Source organism: Musca domestica, unplaced genomic scaffold, assembly GCF_030504385.1.
Source record: "Musca domestica strain aabys unplaced genomic scaffold, Musca_domestica.polishedcontigs.V.1.1 17, whole genome shotgun sequence".
Classification (NCBI taxonomy): domain Eukaryota; kingdom Metazoa; phylum Arthropoda; class Insecta; order Diptera; family Muscidae; genus Musca; species Musca domestica.
Genome location: NW_026712230.1, coordinates 9,668,699 through 9,688,083, shown reverse-complemented (window position 1 = coordinate 9,688,083; position 19,385 = coordinate 9,668,699). Strand labels below are relative to the sequence as shown.

The 19,385-nt window shown below is 36.7% G+C and overlaps 1 protein-coding gene across 4 annotated transcripts in view; it reads right to left on the bottom strand.

The window, feature by feature from the left end:
- Positions 1–19,385, bottom strand: part of LOC101892851 (myosin heavy chain, non-muscle) — a 98,496-nt gene that overhangs the window by 9,551 nt on the left and 69,560 nt on the right. For 3 of the 4 annotated variants that reach the window (XM_059120479.1, XM_059120480.1, XM_059120482.1), the window contains 4 exons: positions 11,160–11,183; positions 3,942–4,034; positions 735–3,474; positions 357–661 (listed from right to left, as the gene is read on the bottom strand). In XM_059120479.1, the coding sequence (XP_058976462.1) occupies positions 357–661; positions 735–3,474; positions 3,942–4,034; positions 11,160–11,183 (3,162 nt within the window). The remainder of the gene's footprint in view (positions 1–356; positions 662–734; positions 3,475–3,941; positions 4,035–11,159; positions 11,184–19,385) is intronic. The other variant, XM_059120481.1, reaches the window with a different exon arrangement.

Sequence of the window (19,385 nt, the reverse complement as noted above, 5' to 3'; positions counted from 1 at the left end):
ATTTCAATACAAATGCTTGACATGGCTGTTCCACCGCCGCCAGACCACATTATACGGCTGAGCGGAATGCACTACCCAAGATGGTAGGGCATGAGTGACAGATGTTCTTGTTGTTGTGGCAGTAAACAAAAACCACAAAGCCCCTTTTAAATGGTTGACAACTACATGGTCACATACAAGTGATTCTATCAGTCAGTTACTGGTCGATCTACAGATCGATTGGTCGGTCTGCTGTTCTTACTCAGTCTGTGTTCAATATTGAAGGAGATTCTGTGGTTTTTAAATTTTGGTTTGTTTGGTGGAATTTGATCCACATCACTGTCATGTTCTTTTCCCAACAAAGTTTTAAAATTTACCTGCAATTCAGCTATCTGAGATTCAGCTTGTTTACGACGACGATCGTTTTCTTGGCGGGAGCTATTTACACTGCGCAATTCGGTGGCCAAATCTGCATTTTCTGCTTCCAATGTGGATTTGGCTTTTTCCAGTACTGCCTTAGCTTTACGCAGATTTTCCAATTGCTCATTAATGCCGTTCAATTCTTGAACATGTTTATGCCTCATCTCAGCAATGGAGGCCTCATGGTTGACGGTCTCTTCTTCGAGGGACTTTTTGAGAGAGGCCAATTCTTGTTCACGCTTCGAACGCAATTCTTGTTGCGCTAAAAATACAAATCCATAAAACAAGCAATTAGTGGAAATTCTTCACCCACACTTAAAATCATCTCATCTTACCCGCTGTGGTGTCCAATGAATCCAATAGCTCATTTTTCAATGCCTCCAACTCTTCGCCCAAATCACGACGTATTTTCTCGGCCTTGGCACGGGCAGCCTTTTCAGCTTCCAAATCTTCTTGCAACTCGGCCAATTGGGATTCGATTTCACGCTGAGCCTTTTGAGCAGCTGCTTTGGCGGCTGATTCTTCATCGATGCGCATCAGCGTTTGGGTAAGTTCCTCTTCACGTTTACCCAACTGTACCTGCAACTCTTCCACTTGGATTCTGCGCTCGTTGAGCTGTTCCTTGAGATCGGCCATCTCGGTTTCAATCTTACGTTTGGAACGATCAGTCTCCTGTCTTTGCTGCTGATCTTTGTGCATGCGCTCTTCCAGTTCGGCGATGGTGGCCTCATGCTTCGTCTTCAGCTTGGCCAAATGCTTGGCTTTCTCCTCCTCCTCGGCCAAGGTCTGCGACAAATCGTTTGCTCGCTCTTCCAATATTTTCTTTTCTTTTAGCAACTTTTGATTTTGATCTTCGGTGAGGGCCAATTCTTCTTCGTACTTCTTAATTTTGCCGTCGAGTTGCACCTTTTCCAATTGGAGTTTTTGTCGGGCCGCTTCCTCCTCTTCCAATTGTTCCTCGAGATCTTGTATGTTGAGTTCAAGCTTCTTCTTTTCTACACCCAAGGCCAAAACACGTTCCTCTTCTTCTTCGATACGTGTTTCAAGTTCCTGCATCATATCTTCGAGTTCCTGTTTGCGAGCCATCAGCCTGGAACGCGACTCCTCCGCTTCAGCGCAAAGTTCGATTTCGGCTTGCAACTGTTCGGCCAATGAGGTCTTCTCCTCCAACGCTTGTTGGTATTTGCGCTCATACTCTTGGGTACTCTTGGCGAGTGTCTCCAATTTCTCACGCACCTGCTTGAGCTCATCTTCCTTTTGCACCAGCTTCTCCTCCTGTTTGGTGACCTCCAGCAGTGGCTTCACCTTGGTGTACAGGCGCCACCACTGCCAGTTGCGCAACTTCAGATAGGCCGCACAGTTGCGCTGGATAATGCGTATGGCATTCAACTGTTGCAGGCGTTTCTGATAGTTGCGCCGGGCCAAGAAACCGCGGCAGAACGCCTGGAAGTTGACAATCAGATCCGTGATCTTGTAGTCACGCTCTTCCTCGAGATGAGCCAAGACACCAGCGCGGAAGAAGATCTTCGACTGACCGACACGGTAGAGATTCGAGTCGAGTTCCAGAGCCTGGATCATTTTCTCGCACGCCTTCTTGCCGTCCATGAAACCCTTGGGAATGACATTGGGTGTGAGCAATTCGTAGCGTTGACGGAACTCTTGGAATGGAATACGATTGGGGAAGCCCTGGCGACAAATACGAATACCTTCGAGCACACCATTGCAACGCAATTGATCTAAGACCAGAGGAGCATCGATTTTGCCGGCGCGTTTCTCGTGATTGGGGATGATACAGCGTACAAAGTTCGGATTCGTGTTGCGCAGAGTGTCCATCAGCTTGGCCAGCTGTTCCTTGTACAGATGCGACACAGTCCGGAACATACCCTTGCGGGTACGAGCTCCGAACTGGGTGTCGGTAAGCGCCTGGTGGGCCATGCCCACAATTTCGGCATCCTTCCAGATGTTCACCACGAACGGATCTTGCGAGTTCTGCAACAGCGAGACAATGTTCTCATTCAAGGGATCCATATTCTTCATCAACCATTTGGCAGCGGAGTAGTCAACCTTGCCCGCATAATGGACAATGGCAAAGTCGGCCACACCACGGAAATCAGTCTTCATGAATTTCGGATGCATTGAATGTGCTGACACTAATTTCTCAACGAAGGTCTTATCTGTCGCCTTGGGGAACCAGCATTCTTCATCCAAGAGAGCCATAATGCCGCCTGGCTTGTCGATCAGATCGATGGTGGGCTGCAGATCCAAACCGAAGTCAATGAACTTCCATTCGATGCCCTCGCGCTGGTACTCCTCCTGTTCGAGTATGAACATGGTGTGATTGAAGAGCTGCTGCAGTTTTTCGTTGGTGTAATTGATGCACAGCTGTTCGAACGAGTTCAGCTCGAAGATTTCGAAACCGGCCATATCGAGAATGCCAATGAAGGAGGCACCCTGACGTTTGGTACGATCCAGGGAGCGGTTGATGCGATTCACCAACCATTTGAACATGCGTTCGTAGCAGGCCTTGGAAATGGCCTCAACAGCGAACTCGACCTGTTCCTTGGTCTGGGCCTTGGTGACGAAGTCACGACCCACCTTAATGCGTGGCGTCAAGAATGCCCGCGTCATATCGGTGACACTCAAACCCAACAAATGGGCAATTTTCTGGGCCACCGTATTGTCGGGCAGCGTGGCCTGATCGTTGTTGCGCTCCTGACGGAATTTCATACAGCCAAACAATAGCACCGCACTCACAATACGGAATATCGAATTGAAATCTTCCGCCGTCATGCCCATAATGTTCATCGACTTGACGGTCGCCTGATATTCGGCGAAATCATCGACACCGGGCACCGGCAAATTGCCATTGGAGAGGAATGGATATGTTTTGATGTCATCCAGGATGAACTTTTCCCGCTGTTCGGGCGAGGCGCCGGCAAGTAGTTGATAGAAAATATGGAATGTTCGCTCGTCTTTGGCTTGACGAATGGCACGAGATTTTTCGAGTAGATACGTTTCGATATTGGCACCCGATATATAGCCGGACGCATCGAAATTGATGCGTATGAATTTACCCTGAAATGGGAAAGGGGAGAGAAAGAAGAAATAAAAATTAGAAGGGGATTAAACAATGAGTTGAAACAATTATGAAAAGTTCCTTGAAAACCGTAAAAATTAGCTTGGTGATAAATTCCAATTGAAGATGAAAGTCCTTGGTGAGTATATTGAAAACCCCGAAGAAAAAATTTACCATTAGTCGAACTTCTGTGTCATATTTTTTGCATGGGAACATAAAGCACATTATGAACTTGGCATATTTTTTACCTTTACTTCTTAAGCCGGAAGATAAGTACCACACGAAAAGATTTTTCGTTATCCAAAAGTTCTAAAAAATCGAATCTGTTCTTTGGGATTCTTAATATACTAACCAAAACAAATTTCATATCCAAAACTAATTTCCCGGACCCAGTTTCATGAGAGTATCATTTTAAATTCTATTGTGCAGTTCCAAAAAAAATTAGAAATATATAGTGAATACTTACAAAACGTGATGAGTTATCGTTCTTCACAGTCTTGGCATTTCCAAAGGCTTCCAGAATTGGATTGGCTTGTAAAAGTTGTTGCTCCAACTCACCCTAGAGGGTATTTTGAAAATTAATAAAGAAAAGAAAATCAATAAATTAGTATTCGATTCAAATCAAGAGAATATATTTTTGTATGGCATACTAATATATATTTATATATACTTTTATTGGAAGACAGCTACAACAACAACTACAAAAAGAACAATAGATTTCTGCGAAAAAAAAAAAACAAACAAAGCAGATCTATAAAATAATGAACAAAACTAGAGCAAAAACAAACATTCAATTCTACAATTAAAGAACATACAAAGCTAATAGTGTTAAATGGAATATAATTATTTACATTTTTACAATATTATTAAAAACAAAATACAATGAAGTTATCATTAAATGAGTCAAAGAAAAGAGACAATGTCTTCGTTTCTTTTTTTTTTTTTTGGTTAATTTTGAAAAATTTAGTTCAAGGTTAGGTTTAAAGAGTTTTGTTTTCTTTGTTAAGTTTTTGAATACCTTGTAAAATACATAACGATTTCCGGCATTTTCTGTTAATTTTGCATTTTCTATATCTTGACAATTATTTGTTAAGCATTCGTGGTCACCACCACTGGTGGTGAGGTTACCGCTGCCACCATTACCATGGACATTGCATTGAATTTTGACATTTTTCTTAACATTAACTTGTAAATTCTGAAAGCATGGGGAATGAATATTTTTGAAGGGAAGAAGGCGATTTTGTCCAAATGGTGTTAGTGTTTAAAGGAGTAGAAGTAAGAAATCCAGATAGAGAGAAAAATAGGCGAAATGAAGGACAGATGTTTGTTGCTAAAAGAACCACGAATTTTGAAAATTTTGTCCGACGGTGTATTCGATTTTTTACGTTACCACTTTGAAAAAAAAACCAACGAAATCATATGTAGAAAATGCAAACCACGAAGAAAAAGAAAGATTTGTTTCCAGAGCGTCGCAAATTTTGAAAATTAAGTGACATATTGTGAAGCTATTCCCTGAAAAAAGAAATGGTCATTGGTTGTGCAATGGAAGAGAGCAAATGTAAACAACGAAGAGGAGTGTGTCGGACGCCCGAGTTCGATGTGCACACATTAGTGGTTTCGTGGGCATAGTACATCATGATGTTTTTCAGCGAAAACCGATTGCAGGGCATCTAAGGTCATATGGCCGGTAATCTCGAGGAGAAGAACAAACTCCCCTCTATCACTTAGTTGTTCTAAGAATAGTGGTGGGAATACTAACTGGTCACTGCAGTATCGGATATTTTAACTCAAGATGGGGCAACAATATTCCTGACTTCTGTAGACTATGTGAAGATGAAGAATAGATAGAGACGATTGAACATCTACTTTGCACATGGCCCATTTTATCCAACAGAAGACATAGGGTATTTGGCAGGTGGGAAATGGAAACTCTAACGTTGTTCTTAGACATAGATCCACCCTAACTATAATTCTCTCTATAAATCTCTTATTCTCCTTCTCGCTTCTATCTCCTATCTGTAAATTTCTCATTTCATCCTAGGACGAACACAATGGTCTCCGAGTGAAGCAGTCGTCGAATTCGTGTGGCTGCGCATTCTTAAACTAAACCGCACCATTATTAAACTAAACCACGCCGTCTGCGAGATAAGGGTCTGGGTTGATCACAATGCTCATGATGGATTACTATTTTGGAGATAATGGCCCATACGTCCAAGGACAATAGTCCTGATGTATATTAACATCCAAGATTATGGTTCGAACGAATCATTTTCTGAAATATAATGGTACAAGCGAATTATTATCTTTGGGATTATGATCCTCAAAGACAATGGACCTGATATATAACTTTCTCATAAATAAAGCTTCTGGAGGATGAGTGCACCAAAGATAATAGATCTGCGGATTATTACCTCTGAGCTAATGGGTCTGAGGGCTAATCATCTCTGAGACATTGGCTCCCAGGCATAATTTTCTCGGAGATAATGGCCCTATCTCAGATAAAATAAGTCTTCTATTAGAAAACCTGTAGATCTACTTCTATATCTTCTCATAGTGGATCTGTAGATCTTCTCATAGAGGATCTGTAGATCTTTTCACAGTTGTAAAATCTGTACATCTCCTAGAAGGTTTGTCGACCTTGTCAAAGAAGGTCTCTAGGTTTTTCCGAAGAAGATCGATCTACTCAATAAATATCTGTAGGTCTTCCCGAAGAAGATCTGTAGACATTTTCATAGGTCTGTCGATCTTCTGATAGAATATCTGTCGATCTTGGCACAGATATTCTCCTAGGAGGTCTGTCGAACCTGTTACGGATATTCTCCTATATTCTTCTCAATGAAGATATTCTTTTCAATGAAGACCTCTGGGTCTTCCCGAAGAAAATCTGGGTACTCATAGGTCTGTCGATCTTCTCATAGAATATCTGTAGATCTACTCACAGATATTCTCCTATGAGATATGTCGATCTTCTCATAGAAGGTCTGTCGATCTGTAGGCCTTCTCACTGAAATCTGTAGATCTCAAAAATATCTGTAGATCTACTCAAAGAAAGTCTGTCGATCTTCTCCCAGAAGGTGCGTCGATCTTTCCATAGAATATCTTCTGACTGATATTCTCATAGAAGATCTGTCCATCTTCTTATAAAAGATCTGTAAATCTTCGCATATATCTGTATTTTTTTCTACAGCTCTCAAAAGTGGATATACGAATATTTCTAATGTAATAAATGTCTTCTAAAATATAGAAATAGAAAACTACAACAACAAAAAATGATTCAAGCAAGTCATCACAAAGAAACCACACAAAAAAGAGAAGAAAAAAACAGCCCAACCAAAAAAAAAAAAAAAACAGCCAGCAATGAAATCAAAGCTCAAACAAGTGACAAAATGGCAGTAGAGGAGGAGCAAGACAAAAAAGAAGCTCAAAAATCGGCCAACAAAAGTTAAGAAAAAAAGAACTAAATAAATGGCTTGCTGGGATACAAGGGGTAGGAATCGGGGGGACTAGGCTAGCTGGTTGAATGTAATGAGCTCAATATTGGAAACTGAAAATACAATACTTTACCGCAAGTGTCCCTGCAGTACTACTACTCTAGATTTGGTTTTTGTTCGTTGTTCAATTCATTTTTTTTTTTGTTATTTCAAGCAAAAATACAAAAAAATATTGTGAGCGAGCAGAAGAATAAGACGAAAAAAAATAAAACAAATGTGGTAGAGATGACACAGAAATTGTTGAGTATGATGGTGGTGGTTCAATTGATCGATCGATCGGTGATCGTTTACAATGGGGGCCAAGACAGCAGCAGCAGCAGCAACAGAAAAGAACACACATTTTTTTATTTAATTTTAAAGGCGTTGAATGGCAGTCGCGGCCGCCGCCATGGAGACATTAAAAGGTTGAATAGCGGTGTTGGAGGTTTGAAGATTACGAAATTTTGTTACAAATTGTAGGACGTTGTATGACAGGCAGGGCAGTAAGCAACAGTGGTATGACGAAGAGATACCCCAAGATGTTGGTGATGTGGTGGATGGATGGTTGGTTGGTTGGTAGGTTGATGTATTCGATGGATGATGGTTGGATGATTGGTCGGCAGAGTTGTGGATTTGAATTGATTTATTGTTACACAATATCACCAGCAAAAGAAGGCAAGCAAATACAAATTGGGGGAGTTCATTTTGTGTGTGTTTGGCCATAATGATGATGAGCATGATTAGCATTTACAGATTGATGCCAATAGATGTCGTTGACAGTCATGTATGGGGTGGTGCGTATTTTGTGAGATATTGAAATACAAGATCAGTTAAAATCATAACGATCATGATGATGAGGATGATGATAATGACGAACAAAGATGATGGATGATGACGATTTGTTTGGTCGAAAAAAGATTAATGGCGTCAAATTTGTTTTTACACACACGCACGCACACACACCAAACATGATATTCGGGTTAAATAGCGATTATTTTAGACAAATATAGACAACATGAAATATATGGGGGGAGGATGAGAAAAAAAATGGAGAAAGAGAAAATAGTGAAATACAAAACCGGGTTAGATTTATTTTTTTCGTCACAAATATATATAAATGTTTGGAGAGTAGTGGGTGTTGCTGGGTTTGATTGGAACAAAAACAATTAAATTAACAATAACAACAACACTCAATAACAAACAAACAAGAGTAAATTAAGGGAAAAAAATACACATTTCTTTGGTTCATATATACAACAATAAAAAATAATTATAACAAAAATAGAAATATATATGTGTATATATTAAATAAACAACAACCAAAATTATAACGAGGAAAAAAGTAGGAAACATACAAAACATAAACAGCCAGAGGGCACAAGTGATTTAATTGCAGATTATAAATTTATTATTATACCCTCCACCTTTCCATTTCCTTTGGAATCTCTCGAAATATTTATCTGAAACTACGTAGAAAGATATTTTTTTTGGTCAGCTTAAAAATATAAGATTGAATTTTGGCAAAAAAAAATATGTATTCGGAAAGATTGTTATTACAAATGGACTCCCGGATTTTCGATGATTTCAATTATGATCCAGAACATTTTCAAACAAATTTCAGTTTTTTAGGCAAAATTTTCAAACAAATCAGTCAGGATGTAAAATCTTCGAAAATGTCCAATGTATCATAAAGATGAGGCTTGGGACCCGGGTCCCAAACAATGCTTATTTTTCTGACATTTCTAGTACACTGTACACGAAAAATACAAATTTTTGCAGGTTGGGCCGCCGGAAATCGTTTTCCGTATTTATTTAAGTGTACGTCCCTGGTTCTATCCTTAATGGGATCCTCGGATTTTAAGGCGTCATAATTTGACATTTCATGTTCTTTGATGATATAAAAAGCTTCCGCGGAAAATATCCAATAGAAGCATTTTCACTTCTGAATACTAATACTAATTCAAGACAATTTAACGAGTTAGGTTCTTAGATGCTATAAAAAGCTTCTGTGGAAAACGCAAAGATTAGGCACATTAGTTGGTAAAGCCTCCATACCTCCTAATATTTTATATTTCGAATATTCAAACTCCAATTCTTAAAAGAATTGACCATAATTTGGCATTTTGGATTTTCATTAAATGAAAATTCGTCCTGCAAAATGTGTTGAAAATTGGTTCACATTTTATATCCCACATAGAGATAAAAACATTTTTTTTCCAAAAATGTATGATATTTTTTCATGGTACATATTGAATATACAGCTTTTATTGGTTCAGAGAGTCATTATAAAATTTGATTTAGATTTAGATTTGATTTACATTGATACTTTCCTCCAAAAATGGAGTATAAGAAGAGATTTTGACCCGGATTGGATACGCATTGAGTTAACAGTAAACCAGTAAAGAAAAGCCAAAGTCGGAACCAATATTCGACAGGCTTCTATTGTATTCAACTAAATTTGTCTGAACCGATATTCATCAAAATTCATCCTATTTAAGCTGATATTAGATTTTTAGGCACAAAACGTGAAATCGGATGAAGATATATCCAAATCTGAACCGATCTCTATAAAACTTAGCAGAGGTATTTCTATTTTGTAACTGAGAGTTGGCACCAATTTTTTTGTGGAGAGTATTTAACGGATGTGAGTGAGTAAAATACAAAATTGGATTAAAAATATATTTGGGATCTATAGCTATACCTTAACCGATTTTCGTCAAATTTGATGCACTTTCTCCCATGAGGTATTCGTTCGTAAAATCCTTTAAATTCGGGCTAATATTAACCATTTGGAGCACAATAAACTTGAAATCGTGTGAACATATATATGGTAGGTATATCCAAATCTGAACCGATCTCTATAAAATTTGGCAAAATTATTTCGAGCTGTATTTGATATATTTCCCCGAATACCGTTGTTACGGAGTATATATTACCGATGTGCGGAAGAAATTTAACAAATCGGATGAGGAAAATATGTGGGTGCTATTGTTATATCTGAACTGATTTCCTCCAAATTTGACATACTTGTTTCAAAGGTTCAATTTCGTTATATGTGCCAAATTTCTTCCTATTTGGGCTAATATTACACATTTAGTGCACAATAAAAGACAAATTTGGCGAAGATATATATGGAAGCTATATCTAAATTTTGACCAATTATCACCAATTTCGATAGGGGCCATCCTTGGACCAAAGAAATGTTTTGAGCAAAGTTTCATTCTGATCGGGCAATAAATGCGATCTGTACTTTGTTTTGCAAAAATACATGGACAGACGAACGGACGGACATGAATAAATCGACTCATAATGTAATTACAAGCAGATCATCAAAAGCAACTATGGGTCTAACCCGCTTCTTTCTCTATATTGCAAACAAATGCACAAAGACATAATACCCTGACCACAGTGTGGTGTAGGGTATAAACACAAGTACATAATTTTGACTTGTAATACATAAATTTCAAATGCCATTTTCTGGAAAACTGTTGTAATTAGAAATAGAATTTCTTTTGAGATTTATAGAGACATTTTGTGTAGAAAAATTCCTTGCGTGGAACAGTTCCCTTTTGCGTCAAATCGAAAAAAGTCTGAGGAAAATTTGATAAAAAAAGAAAAAAAATAGGAAATGTTTTCATCAAGGAAGGATCAAAAAGTCCCCTTTGATGATTCACTTGGGCGTTTAAAATTACTGCGATATTAATTTATTCTTATTATAATTATTAATATTATTATTACTATTGTTATTATTACTATAATTATTAATTTATTTACTTATTTTTTATTACGAATTGATTTATTTTTGGTTATTTATTTTTTATTTATTATTATTTTACTTATTTTTTAATATCTATTTATTTATTTTTAATTATTTATTTTACAAGTGTTTCATTAAATTTTTACATGCATAGCTTTCAAATCATTATTTAATTTAATTATTATTGTTTCTATTATTATAATTTAATTTTTTTATTTATTGTTATAATTTTTTATTATTATAATATTTGTTATTATTAATACCATTTGTTGTACATTGATTTATATATAAAAATATCTATCTGCAATCAAATCACTCTAAGCCCTTATAAAATGACCCAATTAACCAAAATTAAGTAAAAGTAGATAAAATTAAATAACAAAATAATAAATTAAGAAAATAGAAAAAAATAAATATGCGAATAAATAAAAAAAAATAAAACCAGGAAAATACTTACAATAATTAAAGCCGGATGTGGTCCCTTTTGGTGATTTAATTTGGTGGATTTTTTAAAAGAGTTGAAGATTTTTTTGGTTTTTGTTGAAGAATTGTAGTTTCAATAGAGGTGGTTGATTGGTTGGTGGTGGTGATGTTGTTGTTGGTGATGATGGGTTGTTGTTGGTTGGTTGATTTCATTTTTGGTTGAAAATAAAAACAAGAAGAACCCAAAACATAACACAAAAAAACAATTCGTTGTGGGTGGAGATGGGTGGGGAGAAATTCCAAATATTTATGCCCGGAACATGAATGGTTGTTTTTTTTTTTTCAAAAATGTAGAGGTTGATTTGAGGTGCCAAAAAAGGTGGTGAATTTATGCAGTGGTGGTGGTGGTGTGGTAGATCATAAAACGTTTTTTCGTTCCCCAAAAACAAACATCAGCAGCGGCAAACGGCAGCAGGATCAATGTACATAAACATATTTTATATATTTACAAAATATATAATTAAAAGAAATATAGCACAACAACAACAACCATATTTTGGAAACGCAAAAATTTATAGTTAACAACAATGGGGAATGTGTGTTTTGATTTGTGTTTGGGATTGTGTTTTGTTTTGCAGAAGTTTACATGAAAATAAAATAATAAAGAAAAATATTTTGAAAAATTAATTTTATTGCATTTTTTTCAATGGTGAGATAGATATATAAAATAGACCTAGATATTTGCTTTTATTTGAAATTTACAAGAAATTTGATTTTTTTAAATTCATAAAAATATTAACAATAATGAGAATAAAAATATACAGGATTACCCTACACCAATTTAAAATCACTTGAATACGCTCCAACCAAACAGAAGATATTTTACAGGTCTTCTCTGCCCAAACGACCTTTAAGGGATTTTTCTATATACAAAGATTTTTTGGAGGTAATTTTTGCCAAAAGAATTTATGGTACATAGAGGTCATTTAAAAGGTATTCTATAAAGAGAAGACTTTTAGATTTTCGAAATCTTCAAATAAGTAAGAGGTCTTCAATATACAGGGTGAGATGAAGAAACTGTAACCAACTTCTGACTGCTGTCATTTCAAAGCCACTCGTCCGTGATTTCTTTATATTTGACTGGAAAACCACAAGTGGCTACCGTTAGAGTACTCCAGCATTCAAATGTGAATAAATCTTTTGTGTCTCGTACCATCGCTCGTTACCGTAATACTGGTAGCGTAGCCCGAAGTCAAGGTAGTGGACGGAAGAAAACAGCAACATCAGCAGAAATGGTTCGACAAGTGAAGAAGCGACTTGATCAAAACCCGCGTCGCAGTGGCCGAAAAGTGGCTCGTGAGCTGAACATATCCCAGTATTCCATTCAACAAATATTGAAAAATGAGCTCGGAGTAAAGCCATTGAAATTCCAAAAAGTGCGAGAACGTACATGGCAACAGAAAGAAACTAAACTCAAAAGAGCTAAAGAGTTGCTTCGCTTGGCCGAAAGTGGTAAACTGCCAAGTTTAGGTTTCTCCGATGAGAAAACATTCGTTGTCCAGCTGTTTGTAAATAAACAAAATGATCGTGTTTACTTGCCAAGAGGACTCAAAAGAGTTAGGGATTTGCTTCGCTTGGCCGAAAAAGGTCAGCAGAAAATCTGTACCTTCGGTTGGCCACCAGAACTCAAGCGCCGGACATGGTGATGGTGTGGGCCGCCATAACACCAAAATCTCCGGATACCAATCCGTTAGACTATTGTGTCTGGGGTATTTTGGAAAGCAAGGTTGGCACTAAAAAATATCAAAGTGCCGAACACCTCAAACAGGCACTTCGCCGGAAATGGGCCAAAATACCGCAGAGCAACATTCGGGCAGCGTGTGGCGGTTTCATTGGCCGTTTGAAGGACATAATTCGTGCTAAAATTTCATTAAATAAAATTAAAAAAAATGTAAAAACTATGGCGTTTGACTTTGTTGCAGTTTTTTTATCTCACCCTAGGGAGGAGATCCTCTATATAGAGAAGACCTTTTAAGAGGTTTTCTATAGGTAGCAGATTTTTTTTAATCCCTCCTTAAAATAAGAGCGTTTTCAAGACCTTCATATAAGAAGATCGTTTGGAGATTTCTCCTATAAACAGAAGAGCCTTTCTGGTGGTCTTCAAAAAACAAATTGGTGTAGAGATATATTTAATACAATCATAGAATTTAAGTGCTTCGATTATTTTCTATATATGTATATATAAAAGTACAAAATTCACAAACAAAGAAAATCTCTTAAAATAGCAACATTATTCAATGACCACTTTCTAATGAAATTAACAAAATTAATGTTTATTTTATTTACTTGCAAGAAAGAAGATTGTACGTTTTTTGTTTTGTTTTGGTCTCTTTGATAAGATTAGTTAATTTTCTCGAAAGCTTGCCGATGAAGACAAGGTTCATTCGCTTTTGGGAAATTTATCAGTTGTCTTATCGATTCCCTTCCATTTCTCATGACACACATATAATAATAACTAATTGATTGTAATTCTCTTTTGTTTTCCCCTTTGTTACTATCCCTCTCCTCCTCCTCCCAGTATTTATTGACCGTCATTAAAATAGTGTTAATTGATCTATGAATCATTATTTGGACTGATAATTTATTGGGGAGAACGACAAACACGTCCGATTGAATTGTTTACCTTTAAATTTTGTAATGTTTATTTTTATACATTGATGGCGAATAATAAAAAAAGTCCCTCACACGTACTTCTTTATGGTGATTTATTTTGAAAAAAAAAAAAAAAAACAAGGAGTCACTTGGTCAAAAACATAAATAAAAAAATAAAATGCATTGAGGATATTTTCAAGTTACGACAGCAAGGCAATGTCCATTTTTTTGCACAATAAACAAAAGAAAAATGTAAATAACTTTTTGTTAAACACACAAATCATTTTGAAGGTATTAAAAATTAAAAGATGTGGGTTGTGGGCATGAATAAAAAATTAACAAGCATTAAAAGCATTATCTTGGCTCAAAACTTTTTCAAAATAGAGATTTTTTATTGCTTTTTAAATAAAAGAAAGAAGATCCTTTAAATTTTCAAACTTCACAAATGGAGAATTTCAATTTAATCACAAAAATCTTTCTCATTTCATTTACAGGGTGAGATAAAAAAAACTGCAACAAAGCCAAACGTTATAATTTTTACATTTTGTCTTTAAATTTTATTGCATGAAGGCAAAAAATGTCGGAACTAGCATCACATTTTAAAATAAGTTTAGTTTTATTCGAATTGGTCACCTTTGGCACGAATTACGGCCTTTAAACGTCACACGCTGCCCGAATGTTGCTCTGCGGTACTTTGGCCCAATCACAGCGAAGCGCTTGCTTGAGGTGATCACACTTTGGTATTTTTTAGTGCCAACCTTGCTTTCCAAAATACTCCAGACACAATAGGCCAACGGATTGGTATCCGGAGATTTTGGTGGCCATTATGCGCTGTAAATGAGGCGAGGAACCTCATTTTGTAACCATTCTTGGGTGGCGCGTGCTGAGTGCGATGGTACTGAGTCTTGTTGGAAAGGCCAAGGTCTGCGGACAAAATGTTTGCGTGCCCAATGCTTTAATACACCCTTCAGAATATTTTCGCGACAATATTCGGCATTTGTTCTGAGGCCACGGCTGGAAAGCGACCATTGGCTGTTATGGGCCACCATCACCATGGTCGGCGCTTGAGGTCTGGTGGCCAACCGAAGTTGTACATTTTCAGCTGACCTCTTTGGCAAGTAAATACGATCATTTTGTTTGTTTACAAACTGCTGGACAACAAATGTTCTCTCATCGGAGAAAACCGAATTCGGCAGTTCACCACATTCGGCCAAGCGAGCAAACTCTTTAGGTCTTTTGATTATATTTTCTTTCTGTTACGGTATAAGTTCTTGCACTTTTTGGAATTTCAATGGCTTTACCCCGAGCTCATTTGTCAGTATATGCCGAATGGAACATTGCGATATGTTCAGGTCACGAGCTACTTTTCGGCCACTGCGACGCGGGGTTCGATCAAGTCGCTTCTTCACTTGTCGAACCATTTCTGCTGATGTTGCCATTTTCTTCCGTCCACCTTCTTGACGTCGGGCTACGTTACCAGCATCACGATAACGATCGATGGTACGAGACACAAAAGATTTATTCACATTTAAATGTTGGAGTGCTCTAACAATAGCCACTTGTGGTTTTCCAGCCAAATATTAAGAAATCACACTATCACGCTTGAATTCCATTACGAGTAACTTTTTTTTGCAAAATTCTCAACAAAAAAATAATAACAATATAATGATCTGTCACTGGAATAATTTTAACAGCTGTCGGACGAGTGACTTAGAAATGACAGCAGTCTGAAGTTGGTTGCAGTTTTTTCATCTCACCCTATTTATATAGAATAGTAGTGAAATAATCGACTGACTGAGAATCAACTTCCAGACGAAACAGCTGAAGCTAAAATCTTGAAATTTTCCTGTAACTGTACGGAAAGTACTAAATGGTAACAAAACTGGTCTTGGTTAAAGGGATAGAAAGAAAATTCTGCAATTTTATTGTGGTTTAGAAATGCGCCATGTGGGTCTACGACGAATATTTATTGGTGTTACAAGGGAATGACAAATTTAATTTCCAAGGTGAAGGGCATGGAAAATATACTTTAAAATGTTGTAGTGAAGTTAATGCTTTGAGACATACCCCTTTATAAATGTATATCATTTTTTTTTTTTGTTTTTTTTTTTTTTTTTTAATTGAATATTTGAAAATACTTTCAAATGTTGAATGTTTTTGGAAAGACTTTCCAAAGGAAGTGATAATTGATTTATAATATCTAAAAACCTAGTCATCTTCCCTTGGACTCTCCAAATTGACGGAAATCACTATTCATGCACTTGAAAGTGAAGCTTGACTCTTTTCAATGCTGCACTTTGCCCTTTTGTCTAACGCACACACAAAAACCATTCATTGATGTTTCAGTTGTACTCTTTTAAAGAGCAGGCCGCCTGCACTCACTCAACACTCGTCTCTCACCCCCCAAGAAAAAAAAGAGATTAAATTATTTTCAATTAGTCAACCGGTTGGCAGTGGCGGTGGCGGCCTGATGCCAAGTGATCATCAGCATCACCACATAATCGACGACGATGTAATGCAGCCGCCACCATCTCGTGGAAAGCACAGGGGGATCAGTGCCCATCACCAGGCCATAAAATAAAATCATCTAATCGGGCCAGACCATCAACATGGTCATTTTAGAGATAAAATTCCCTCCGTTTGTTGTTGTTCTTTTTTCGGTTTTTAAAATTTTATTGAATTAAAAATTCGATCCCTAGTGATGTTGATGGTGGTTGCTGAGCGACGCTGTGGTATTAAATCTCAACCCCAATGGTGTTGGGCGCCACAAAATTGATTTGAATAAAATAAATTTGTCTCTCTCTCTCTTTTTTCTGGGTTGATGCACTTGACTTCTCTTCTGGCAGCTGGGGTGAATTGTTTGTTTTAAAATTAACTAAAGTAAATATTTTTAAGAAATTAAATTTTATTTTTGACTAATTGCCGCATGGGATTTAGATTTTTAAATATCTTATTTTTTGTTGTTTTTCATACGGGTGTTTTCATTTTAATAAAGAAAAATAATGTATTGCCTTATATGGTGGTTGTTTTGCCACTGCTTGGAGACATTCGTTCGTTAATTCCGCCTTTTGAAAATGACAAGACATTTGAAGACGATACGCCAGCCAGACACCTTTCGGGTTGGTTGGATGGTTGGTCTCAATTTGAAAATGATTCATGTTTGAAAAATTCCTAAAGTTGTGTTTTTTATTATTGTCGTTGTTGTTGGTGGTGTTTTTTTTATTATTACATTTTGTTCTGTTTTGCTGTTTTATATCGCTCAGTCGATTTGGTTGTCTGTTTTTGGGCTGGAATTTCTTGTGCAAACAACAAATGAGTAAATAAATGAAAACTCTTTTTTTCTTTTGTTGTTATTGCTGCTTCTGTGAGCTGAATATTTGCAATATTCCCTGACCCGCCCGCACCTCTCAATTAAATTCTACTTCAGATGTTCATTCATTTCTTGGTAATTTGCCAAGATAAGATAGTTTTTCTGCTTAAGCTCAAAATATTTAAATATAATTTTTATTTATTTTTTTTTTTAATTTTAAAGAAAGAAAACTTGAAAATATATTAAAAGGTGACATAAATTGTAGACTTTAAATTTTTATTAGGCGAAGGGATAGATATACAATTCTGAAATTTGATTACTGATGGTATATGTGTGTTGAGATTTGGCGGTTGTTTGGAAATGTGTCCCATTTGTGTTAGAAAGGTGTTAAATTTCGTGTTGGGTGAAGGGATAGGACTGGAATCTTCAAATTTGATATTGAGGTCTTTGTTGGAATCTGGAATTGAGATATCTAGGTGGTTCCGGAAATGTGTACTGTAATTTTACGAAAGTACTAAATTCGAAAATGTGTACTGTAATTGTAGGAAATCCTGAAATTAGAAGTCATTGTTGGTGGTAGTTGAGAGAAGGATATGGTTTTGATTATGCGTACGATAAGCGTACTGAATGCTACTTTATACTTTAAAGAGCTGAAATCCTGAAATGTTATACTTGGACCTCTGTTGGTATTTGAAGGTGGTATTTAAACAAATACGTACTATTACTGTTCGAAAAGTACTAAATGGTAATAATTTTGGATCAATGTTGGTGTCTAAGACGGAGAGATGTAGATAGTTTTGGATATGCTAAAATGTTACTAAATTTGGAATTGGGTGAAGGAATATAGCTAAAGTGCTGAAATTTGATTTTCAGGTCACTGGTGGTTTCTATGGTTAACATATGGAGGTGTTGAAATCGGAAAGTTGGATGTGGGTCTATTGTCAAACTGAACAAATTGTGCATTTTAAGTATTTACATGTAAAAAAGCAATAAGATCGCCAGGGCCGAACTTTGCATACCCTCCACCTTTTGGAACGAACTTGGAAATTTTCAAAGCAATTTTCTGTCACAGGCTGTAGTACCCATTACGAAGTGCAAATACGAAATTTGAAACAATTCCAGTGAATACGTTTATATGGGGGCTATACAAAGACCTGGACCTGCATATGCAGTTTTCAGTCATAGGTTGTAGGACCCATTACTAATTTCGAATACGGAACCATAATCATGGAGGTACCGATATATAGAGGCTATGCGAAGACCTGTACCTGCACATACAATTTTCTGTCTTAGTCTGTAGTATCCATTTCGAACTTAAAATGCGAAATTTGAAATAATTCCGGTGAATAATGCCGCTAAAATTATCAAAATACGGAATATATGGAGTACAGTTAAATGAGGGCTATACGAAGCTTTAGTACACATTACGAAGTGCAAATACGAAATTTGAAATAATTCCGATGAAATATTGGGATGAACGGTATATGGGGGTTATACAAAGACCTGGACCTGCATATGCAATTGTCTGTCATATGTTGTAGTACCTATTAGGAACTACAAATACGAAATTTGAAATAATTCCGGTAAATAATGTCGCTAATGTCATAAAAATACCGGATATAAAGAGGTTCAGTTATATGAAGCTATAACTAAAAGTGGACCTTTATAGCGCATTTTCAATACCAAAAGTCCTGCAGCCGAAACATACATTTGAGTAAAATTTTATCAGCCTAATTCAGGGCATCAATTTTCCAAAAATAGCTGTTTTCAATCCAGTGCGAGCTCTGTACGTGTCTTTAAGGTTAGGTGAGGCAGAGTTGTTTTCAGAACCCTTATTATGCGTTTTGCAGTCATTATGGCGTTGCCCTCAGTTGTCGAACTATATTGGAGGAAAACGTCGATTCTCTATGCCCCTGTTCACGAATATTGAAGCTAGTAAATTGTCCTTCCTTTTTTTATTATTTTTCTACTATGAGGTTTTCTTTTGACAACATGCCGACCTCTTCAATTGACTGTCCACATATGGCTCTTGAAAATATTTTCACCTTCGTTTATTAGAAGAACGAACACGTTCGCAAGAAAAAAAAAAATGCTAACGATGTTGTTTTCATTTCATCAGGCCCGTCAATGTTCTCAAATTGAAGAGCTATAGATTGATCGAAGAGACATATTTGTTATCTCATCTCAATTAAAGCGTTTAATTACTTGAACACAGCAAACATGTGAAACATATTTGTTCAGCGTTTTACCGCATTTGGTCAATGGCAGACAATTTGCAATGATTTTGTTTGTTTTTTT